Source organism: Leuciscus leuciscus, assembly GCF_965113295.1.
Source record: "Leuciscus leuciscus genome assembly, chromosome: 8".
NCBI classification, from domain to species: Eukaryota; Metazoa; Chordata; class Actinopteri; order Cypriniformes; family Leuciscidae; genus Leuciscus; species Leuciscus leuciscus.
In genome coordinates, this window is record NC_138732.1 from 32,575,644 (window position 1) to 32,586,882 (window position 11,239).

The 11,239-nt window shown below is 38.7% G+C and overlaps 1 protein-coding gene across 1 annotated transcript; it reads left to right on the plus strand.

Annotated features, from left to right (window-relative positions):
* Positions 1–2,092: 2,092 nt before the first annotated feature.
* LOC309504714 (uncharacterized protein) lies at positions 2,093–4,405 on the plus strand. The gene is made up of 5 exons (XM_082177952.1): positions 2,093–2,254; positions 3,214–3,279; positions 3,491–3,574; positions 3,885–3,974; positions 4,164–4,405. The coding sequence occupies exons 1-5, from the start codon at positions 2,154–2,156 to the stop codon at positions 4,372–4,374; spliced, it is 552 nt and encodes a 183-aa protein (XP_082034078.1). The 5' UTR covers positions 2,093–2,153; the 3' UTR covers positions 4,375–4,405.
* The last annotated feature ends 6,834 nt before the right edge of the window (positions 4,406–11,239 follow it).

The window sequence follows — 11,239 nt, forward strand, 5'->3', positions numbered from 1 at the left end:
ACCAACATCCTTTTGTGTTTAACTTAAAATGTGTGTAACTCAGACTTGTATCTGAACTTCCTGTATGTATGTGTGATTAATGTTGTTTTGATCATATAGTTATGATCTTCGAGTGTTTGGATCTGAAATGTATTTTTGAAGAATGTTCTCCCAGTAGAATCGCATCCCGTAACCCGAGCTCATTGACAGGTCATAAAATTTGACCACAGAGCTATCCAGCCCTATGCATGAGATAACAGGGTCGCAACATTCCAACACACACACATACAAACACACTCTGGACTGTGAAACAGAAACCCCCTACAGAAAAGGACTTTTACCCATAAAGTCACTCTTAAAGGTACTAAATATATAAATTTGTGTGTTAAGAGGTGTGTGTAAACCATAGGAAAGCATATGTCCTATTTGTGACATTAATAGAACTGCTATTGCCTATACAAATGCATAATAATGTATCTTTGCCTGGCTACAACGCCTAGATTCTATTTTTGATATCTCTGTAATCCTCTCCAGCTAACGGAGTTGAATTCCGATAGCAGAAATCAGTAATGCGCATTGTTTTATAAGTTCATATGTCTGGAGAAAATCCTCTCCAGTTAAAGTCAATCATGACTCATTCGAGTGGGCGTGTCTAACCGGACAAAGGAATCTTCCCGCTCGAAAAATCTCGACAGCTGATTCGTCCTACACGAAGGAGGGGACGGCACCTGGGACACTGATAAAAGTCCAAAACCTTCTCTCATCCCTCTCTCAACTCATCCAACTTCTCTTGATCCTCTCCCCGGCGCAGCGTTTCTCCAAGGAACATCTGAAGGAGGCCCTGGCCTTCTCCATCGAACGAACCCATGTTCGAGTCGTAGCTGCCGGTCTTTGCAACTAAGATTTCCAGCCTCTCCCATCCCGGGAGACGAATCTGAACTTTCTCGGTAACATTACATTCAGTGAGCCTTTCAAGCTTCCCGCGACACCGGAAGACGCAGCAGAAACAGGACACCATCCTCGCTTCTTGCATCAGCTTCAGCCTGACCAGAAAGAGCACTCGCAAGTATATTGATTCCTATAAAAGCTGTTCCAGGTGTCTCGTAACGTAGGTTTCTGTATGTAATAATTACTAGCTTTTCCCTTCTCTCTATATCTTTCTTCCTTTCATTTCATTTCATTCTGATCACGCTGTTTATGTTTTTGTTCGGTTAAATGTTTGTTTGCATTTTTACGCACGTTTATGTTTGTAGTTTATATAATCTCTAGTGTGTGCCATTTTATTAATAAACCCATGTATACTTTTAATTGTCTCTGTGTTTGAAAACCCACCTTATAAAGTCAATGAAATTTCAAGATCTAAGCTACAAGCTCGATATTGACTACCTTGAGTAGTTTTAATTCATAAACTCAGAAAGTTTGATATTCGCGGCCAGAAGATAAAACTTTCTTGGAGTTTGAAAAGAGATACCCCCTTCTTAACCCTCTGAGGTCGAGAAACGCGCCCACGCGTTTTGCTGGATTTTTTTCACATAGCAGCAACATAAACTTAAAAAAATCCGTCATTTATGGTCATATAAATAAAATAAATACATGATTATAAACTATAGAGGGTCTTCTTTTTTTTGTGTACACTCACATTAACATCAAAACCTTGTTTTTATTTTTAAATAAATAAAATAAACAGGGTGCGCTTTCAGCTCACTCTGTCTCCGCAAAAATCTTTCTGAAACAAGTCTGGAAAACTCAGCGAATACTTATCACACAACCATGAAACATGCGTCTAAAGAAAGCTTTAAATTTCTACTTTAAAATAAAACAGTTCACATTCAAAACAAATATTCTCCTGCAATGTAATCTGTATGAAACTAAAGAGAAGTACAGTTTCTCCCGTCTCATCTAATTATCTGTAATTAGTTCACACCCACTCGCAGAGCGCGCTATTCATAAGATAATGTGCTGAGGTGATCTATGCAAAATAAGGTAAACGCCCCCTGAAATGAGTTCACACCCACTCGCAGAGCGCGCTATTCATAAGATAATGTGCTGAGGTGATCTATGCAAAATAAGGTAAAAAGCCCCCTGAAATGCCTTAAAACCAGCAAGTTTCATTCAATCACTTTCCTACGCTGTTGGAAGATGACACACAGCCCTTCAGCTCGTCCTGGATAGCAATGAAGAGTTCACTTTTTCCTCAGAAGAAGAACAGGACTCTGACAACGAACGTTTGTATTTTTGAAGAGCGACTTGATCCAGCCGTGGATATTTCGGATGAGTAAGTCTTTTTAAATTTACTTGCATTAGTTGACAAGCTATTTTGTATAAACGTAGGCTACATATTTTACTGGTTGGACCATTTCCATACTTGTCATTCAGAGTAATTATATTTAAATTGTCTAGGCTATGCTTTATAAAGTAGGAGAGAGGCTTCATGCAGTCTGTTTTCTTTCGTTTTTAATAGTTTTGTTTAAAATAACACATTTCGAGCTTTCTATATATTTCTCTGGTATTTTAGGCAAAGCTTATGAGTTTGGGTTCATTTATGAGGCCTCCAGTTCCTGCTATTTTTAATTCTTATGTTTTAAATACAGGCATTTGGTTGATGAAACAACTATTAAAATTAAGATACAATTAATACAAAACGAAATTCACTTTAAAGAAAGGCTTTATACAAAAAATAAACTTAATGAAATGGTCAAAATCTTGTCTGCCCACTCCATTTGTCTCGCGATTGCGCATGATCTTACTCATGCTTTTCACTTTTCATATAATCAACATAAATGAAAAAAAAAAAAAAAAAAGATTTTATTTAAACCTAAATATGAACTAAATTGTTTTATTTAATTTTAATGACTAGGCTACAACACGTAGGCCAATTAGCCTACAGTACAGAGAAATTAGTTGACAAGCTATTTTAAATAAACGTAGGCTACAGATTTTACTGGTTGGACCATTTCCATACTTTCCATTCAGAGTAATTTATATTTAAATGAAGAGTGCTTGCAAATATCTATTGCAAATGTGTGTATGTGCTGAAATGTGTAAATATGCCCAGCTGATGAATTGCAAATGTGTTAATGTTTGCGTTGTGCTATCTCCGGTAATGGCCCATTACACGCAATATATGCCTACAGCACGTGTCTACAATTATTTGCATCAGTTATTCATATAGACTAATGGTAATATACTTTGAAATATTTATGTTATAATAGTTTTCAACTTTTTTTAAAACAGGAATGCTGCATCTCCTTCATCTGCAACTCGGAGGGCGCGCAGCAACACAGTTGAACGTCAGAAAGAGTAAGTACATATTTACCAATGTTTGTGCAATTTTGTTTATATACTTATTACAATATGAGCCTGTATGAGTTTATTTATTTTTGGAGGTTGGTTGATAATGTTACATATTTTTTCTTTGTGCTATCTTATCAGCATGCTAATGCCCATCAGTTGTGCATGTGCTGGAATAGTACTCTATATGATAATAATAGTTTTCAACTTTTTTTGAAAGGAATGATGTAGGTTGCTCACTCTCACCTCTCACTGCAACTCGCACTAAGAGGGCACGCAGCAACACAGACAGAAATCAGAAGGAGTAAGTACATATTTACCCACTATTTTACAGATGTTAGACCAATTTTGTTTATATACTTAGTTATGCTACAAATGTACATGTGCCTGCCTGTGTGGATTGCCAGACACAATTGCAAAACACAATTACCAGACACAATTGCAAAAATTGTGGTGTTATGTATGCACAATATTACAATTAGTGATTGGTAATGTTAGTATAAAAGAGCTTATTTTTGTTGTTTTACCAAAATGCTGACTGTCCATCAGTTATGCATGTGCTGGTATAGTACTTTGTTCAACCTTTATTAATATTAATATTATTATTTTTATAGGAATGTGGTAGCATCACTCTCACCCTCACCTGCAACTCGCACTGGGAGGGCACGCGACAGGTGTCGTTCAGTTTTGAGAACAACTGAAAAGTAAGTACACTTATTCCCTTTCTTTCAGATATTAGTATAATTCTGTACATATTCTGGTTTTACATAGTCCATACAAACATTATGTGTCTGTATGGCTTTGCATCTGGCCAATGTTACTTATAATGATTGAAATGCAGTTGTTATATTTTGTGTAATAAACATGCTCACAGTTGTTTGTTTGTTTTACAGCTATAAAGGTGATGGTGATCATCAGACACCTGTTGCAAAGAGGGCCAAGACAAACATTCAGACAAGCAACAAGCAGTCTACTCTGTCATGGAAAACAGAGACTGACATTGATATGGTTCCACAGACTCTGAGATTCCTGCCTGCACGGGAACCTGGACCACAGCTGAGTTTAAAACATTGCAAATTTAAAACATTTAGTTCCTCCTCATAGAGGAATTACAATAAAACTGTGAAAAACAAAACCTTTGAATCTCCTCTTTGTTCAGGCTGCCTCTCTTGATGGCCCATTAGTCATTGGGGGAGTGTCTGTCACACCCCTGGTCTGAATCTCATTAATATTGATGAGCGATTACCCCTCCCACGCATAAACCTCTTCTGACAAAAAAAACTGTTTTACAATGTTTAAATCAATGTATTGTTTTAAGAGAACGATCAGGCAGGATGAATTTCACATCATTTTGAAGCCAGAACTAGAAACGGCAACATATATTAGTCAAGAGTCTTGTGGGCACATATTTAGAATGTGTTTTGTGTTCTTAAAAAAAGAAAGTTGCTGAATTTTTTTTTAAATAACCACGCATAAACATTATTCTCTTAAAAATACAAAGATTTACAAGCATGTTGATCAGATATTATGCTAGCCCTGTTTGTGTTATATAGAGTGAATTTACACTTTTGCCATTAACATGTTTATAAATAACTGAAAAAAAAACAAATGTCAGAGCATGTCAGAACACCTCCAGGGCCCCAAAAACACCTCAGACCTCAGAGGGTTAACTGTAATGATCAGACAGTACAGAACAAGGTAATCTCGATAATTGATAAAATAAATGTACATGCGACTTATGAATTATGACCATGAGTCATAAATATTAATATTTCCAAAATTCCCTATATTCTTGAGCTAATTCACATTTACCCCGAGTCGTTATTGTTACAATCATAAGCACTGTCTCAGAACAAGCCGTTCTCAGATTCGCGGCAATGTGACGTCACTTTGCACAGGCCCCTCCCACGACTGTTGATTGACACTGCAGTTTGAGCATAGACCCGCCCTGAGGGAGCGGGACACAGTCCGCCATTGTTTTGACGCTTGAGCAGCTGTAGACTAGCCTGACTACGTCAGACTTCGTACTTCCGCTTAATTTCAGTTCGCTTCTGTACTCAGTCTGAGATAGCGACCTATCTCTCAGTTTTCCTCCGGCCTCAAAACAGCCGGCCAATCAACGAACAGAGGGCGGGCTGAGAGCCGTGACATAGACGCTGATTGTACCGTGGATGCGGAGATTTACTTCACATAATCTGCAAAAGTCGTTCACAGCCATGTTCACTCCGGTATTTCGCTCGATGGTTTTGTTTTCACATCATACATGTGTTTACAGTGGAAGTTCGATGCGGCTGAGCCAGCGCATAACACACGTCATAACCAAACGTTATGTGATTGGCTTACGGGTAACCAATGATTTAAAACTTCAGACAAGCGCCCAGGCTAGCTAGTTTTACCAGGCTAGCTGTAGACAAGAATGTCTCCTAAGTGATTGAGGGTTTTTGTTGTTGGATGTAAGAATGAACATAGCAGTCTTCATTTACTCCCGTTGTTCCTCGAGGATGGATCTCACCAACTGTTCGTGATCCAGTTTACAGTCTCTGGAGCGACAGGCCTAACGTTACTGATCACGGCAGAAATGAAAGTGGGAAGCGCGCACTTTATGACAGCTCATCGAGTAGTTTTACGGATATACAGTGTACCAGTTTAGGTACACAAAGGCTGCCCGCTGCTCTGGGTGTGTGTATCCACGTTTGCAGTGTGTGTGTGTTAACTACTCACTACTCTGCTCCTAATGTGTGTGCATTAACTTGGATGGGTTAAATGCAGAGGTCAAATTCCAAGTATGGGTTACCATACTTGGCCGTCATGTGTCACTTTCACTTTCACTTTATTAAAGGCACACTATGCAGCTTTCCGTTTTTGTCAAACAGCGACCCCTAGAGTCGCTGTGGAGTACTTGTATTTAATATTACTGTCGCCACTCGCGCAGAGCCGTCTCTGCACTCACAGCCTGATCCCTTCCGCCCTCTATACCGGTACCTGTTCAGTAGGATGGAGGCTGTAATGAGTGGAAATAAGGTGTGGCCCCTTTAAGAGCTGCGCGCGCCCTGTTGAACTGTCGGCAGTCTGTATTGTATGTGCACCTCGAACACCCCCATGTATGCGGGTTATTTCAGTTTGATGCTCATTCTTATCTTATTTTTGTTTATCAAGTAAAGCTGTGGACGGTAGAATGGGTGACAAACAGTTACACGAGTTCGATTGGGGAATAAAGTGCAAGTTGTGAGATGCCAATCGCCTCCGTGAGTCTGTCTGGCCTCTGTAATAACTTCATCTGTGAGCTATCCCTATTTCTCCTCCTGACACAACGCGTTACAAAGCGTTGGACATCGAACAGGCACAGATAAGCTCTGAAGATGTCTACTAGTCCATCAACAAGAACGATATTTACTCGAGTCTGACTCCTTGCTCGGTCAGTCTGCCGTTTCCTCTTTCTTTGGTCCTCCGACAAACCTTTCCTAGCTTTCTGCTTCTTTTTTACCGGTTCAGCCATGACGAAAGTGTGAAGAACTCAGTATCTAACGTTACCTTTTTCTACGTGTACGTGTGCACTGTGCAGTGCCATAAAGCAATTTGTTACAACGCGAGACCTGATATCAAGCGATACACGCCCGCCGGCCCAAAGTTGCAAGGGTGGTTTTTCTGCTCACAGGCGCTTGGGGGGTGCGAGACGACCACCATTCAACCCGAAATAAGTCATATAACTATTCCAATGACTCCGAAGCTGTTCGGATAAGACTTAAATGCTCACATCTTATACTGTTTTTATTTAGCTGCTCTTACAGTGATTTTCTGGAGTAAAACTAACGCTTCATCTTTTGTGTGATGTACAATAAACTTAATCGAACTCATCAGTATATTTTGGTCATCATTCGGACGAGGTCTGCTACAGCAGGCTTGTATTAATAGTGGATAAAAGCAGATGACAAATAAGTTATAACCATAATTAAGCTAAACTATACCTGTTCAATCTCCATACAGTATATATTCTCTGGCTCTGTGGGCATTATTGTCCGACTCCGAGTCGAAATGAACACCACTAATGAGAGTTTCTGTTTTGATATTATCAGATGAGATTGTCCTGGCTCTGAGCGCGAGCTCGTAAGGCTCCACCCTTTGGGCGGCAGCAGCAGCTCATTTGCATTTAAAGGGATACACACTAAAACGGTGTGTTTTTCTGAGCCCCCAAAAAATGACAATTTAAACATGCTGTAAAAAAAATATCTGTTGGGTATTTTGAGCTAAAACTTCACATACATACTCTGGGGACATCAGAGACTTATTTTACATCTTGTGAAAAGGGTCATAATAGGTGCCCTGTAAGCATAAATACTGTTAAGGAAGTTTGTAGTAGACTAATTTACACACACACACACACACGCACACACACACACCCTTCATGTTTTATGGGGATTTTCCATAGAAATAATGATTTGTTTTACTGTACAAATTATATCCCCTAATCTGAAACCTCCCATTACAGAAAATGTTCTGCATTATGTATGATTTACAAGCTGTTTTCCTTGTGGGGACCAAAAAAATGTCCCCATAAGATCAATAAGCAGGTGAGTTTGATCAAGGTTGCAGCTAAACTCTGCAGGAAAATAGACCTCGAGGACCAGAGTTGAGAACCCCTGCCCTACACATTGATTGCAAATGTTCTGATTCTTTATTATTGTTGGGTAATTGTCACAGATCTGCCAGGCTGTCACATCAGCCATTCACACAGCACACCTTCACCAGAGTACTGAACACTCACACCTGCACTTCATCTGCACCATCATCAAGCCAGCTACAAAAGCACACACCTCGTCTCACATCATTGTCTGGTCTTGTTTCTATGAAGTGCTTACCTGTTCTCCAGCGTTGGTACTCCAGTGTATTCCTCTCGTGTGTTCTCCTGTCATCATCCTGCATCCAGCCATCCGTCCAACTATCCATGATCTCCTGCACCTGTAAAACAAGGAAGGTCTTTGTTACTAAGCTTTACTCATTCTTCAAAGTCTATTTGAACTGCATACTCATCCGTATTCTCCATTCTGCTCAGTGCTGTTAATAAAGCTCACATTTCAATGTATTTCTTTGTGTCTGGATCTGCATTCTGTAACAGGTAACACTTTACAATAAGGCTTTATTAGTTAATTCACTATAGTTAACATAAACTGACAATGGACAATACTCCTAAAGCAGTTATTAATCTTGGTTAATGTTCATTTCAACATGTAATAACACATTATTAAATTCAGAAGGATTTAATGGACCTGAGCTAACATGAACTAACAATGATCAGTTGTATTTTTTTTAAACTAATGTTAACAAAGAATAACTATGGTAACAGATGTAGCTTTTGCTCAATGTTAATGTTGGTTAATGCATTAACTGACTTTACCTTATTGTAAAGTGTTACCTATTGTTCTTTATAATTCTTTATTACACTTGAATCAGTTTAAAACATTTGTTTACTTTATGTAGTTTTTGGGTAATATATAAAACCTGTTATTGTTTGAAAACGCTCATTTCAATATCGTGATAATACCATATATATTCGGTCAAATTCCTAAAAAAAAACCAATAATAATATTAATGTCCATGGGAAAATGTGGGTCCCATGGCCAAACCAGTTGAGAACTGCTGGTCCAGTATAAGGGACAATTTCAGATACAGCTGTAGTGTCTTAGTGACTGTTCAAAGTCTTGTTTGTTGTAAATATTTGTAAAAAAAAAAAAGAAAAAAAAATCAGCTTGCCAATTTATTTGTAATTTTACTTATTATGGCAGTAATTCTGAATTTAATATCTTTGTTACTGTGAAGATGTTTCATTCAAAAGGAATCGATAAAACAAAACTCTTTAATAATTATGTGGACAAGACTGAAAAGATATATTGAAGCTCTACAACTATGATGTCACAGAGACATTCTATAGAACTCTCCTGAGCAAAAGTCCCACAAAGACACAATCCTGAGGAGACTTTAATCAGAGTTTGAGGAGAGAAGACTGAATACATTTACAGTCCTGAGAGAACATGGAGAACATAAGAGCAACAGCCTTTGACGTGTTTGATGAAGCACGTTTACTGGGCGAACACACTGACTTGATCATCAAGTCAAATGACAGAGAATTTCAAGTGCACAAGATCATCATGTGTGGCTGCAGCTCCTACTTTAGGTGAGAAGAAGCATTTGAACTGCAATTGTGTGCAAATTACCTAGAAATGATTATAATTATATACATCATTTCCACTGCCAACATTATACGGTTGAAACTGCCTAAGTCCAAATATATAAATGCATGAAAATGAATGAGTGTATTGCCAGAAAAAAGAATGTAACTATGATATCTAGGCAAACACATTCTTGAAATTTTATTCTGGAAGTGGCTATGAATGAAGTTTTACCCAGCATTTCAAATTTAATATAGGAAACTGCATTGGCATCTGCAAGTTGACAGAGGACTTTTCCTCCTGCTCAAAGCTCCGCTGTAAAGCACAGCACTACATCCTGCAGCACTTTGAGGAGGTTCTGCACGTACCTGAGGAGTTCCTGGAGCTCTTCCTGGAACAGCTGGAGGCAGACATGGGGACTTGTGACTTGGTGACTTGGACTCGAGTCGCTATTTTTATGACTTGTGACTTGACTTGACAAAAAATAAAATACTTGAGACTTGACTCGGACTTGGAAGTTAAAGACTCGGGACTTGACATGACTTGAGACACGATGACTTGAATGACTTGAGTGTTAATCACATCATGTTTTCAGTTTGAATATAAAATATAGAAATTATTTTTAAAAATCAAGTTGATTACCCAGCTGGAGCGCAGGCTGAGAATAGCGTTGTCATGACTGGATCATGAAACTATCATCAGTCATGCCCTCTCGTACCTTACGCACACCACGCCCACTTAGATCAGATATCACATCAACATGTCAGCTGGAGGGGTACCGAGGGTCATCGCTTTCGGCTTCAAGAATTGTTCACAAGATGGAAAAAGACGAACAGCGCTTTGCAAGACATGCAACATTAACAGCCATTCTGCCCAGTAAGTGCTTGTCAATTTGTTAATGTTATCTGGTTAGTTGGTAGTTAGCTAATGTAATAATAGCTAAAGTAGCCATAAGGTTTTATCAGCGATTTCAGGCCCAAAAAAGGCCCAAATATAAATGATCACATTCATCTAATCTTTCCTAACGATGAGTGAGTGTGTGTGTGTGTGTGTGTGTGTGTGTGTGTGTGTGTGTGTGTGTGTGTGTGAGAGAGAGAGAGAGAGTGTGTGAGAGTGAGTGTGTGTGAGAGAGAGGAGAAATGTAACAAAGTTTAATGTTGTAAGTAAACTGTGTTTGAGAGAGAGAGAGAGAGAGAGAGAGAGAGGGAGGTGTTCAGAGAGGAGTCTGTTGGATGTTAAGCTGTTATTTGTTTTATGGACTCAATGTTGACAATTTAAAACATTTCAAACACTGTTGGCAGAAGTGAAAAATACATAATTTTATGAAGTTACAATTTTGTTTGATTCCATGATGTATTTTACTGAACATGAGTATTTACAATGCAAATCCAAATTCTTGTAATTTACTGACAGTTAGGCTACTTATATCTTGTCTTTTCACTTTATTAAGATCAGATTCTGCAGGTAAAATTACAATAATAAGGTGACTTGACTTGGACTTGACTTGACCTACTACAGGACTTGACTTGACTTGACATAGCCTGTGACTTGACTTGACTTGACTTGACTTGCCCAAGAAAAAAATACTTGGGACTAACTTGAGACTTGAAGGTTAAGACTTGAGACTTACTTGAGACTTACACATGTGTGACTTGGTCCCATCGTGGGTCGTGAAAATCCTGTCATCATTTACTCACCCTCAAGTTGTTCCAATCCTGTAGGGTTTCTCTGTCCTGCTGAACACAACATAAGATATTTTGAAGAGTATCGGTAACCAAACAGTTGATTGACCCCACTGACATCCA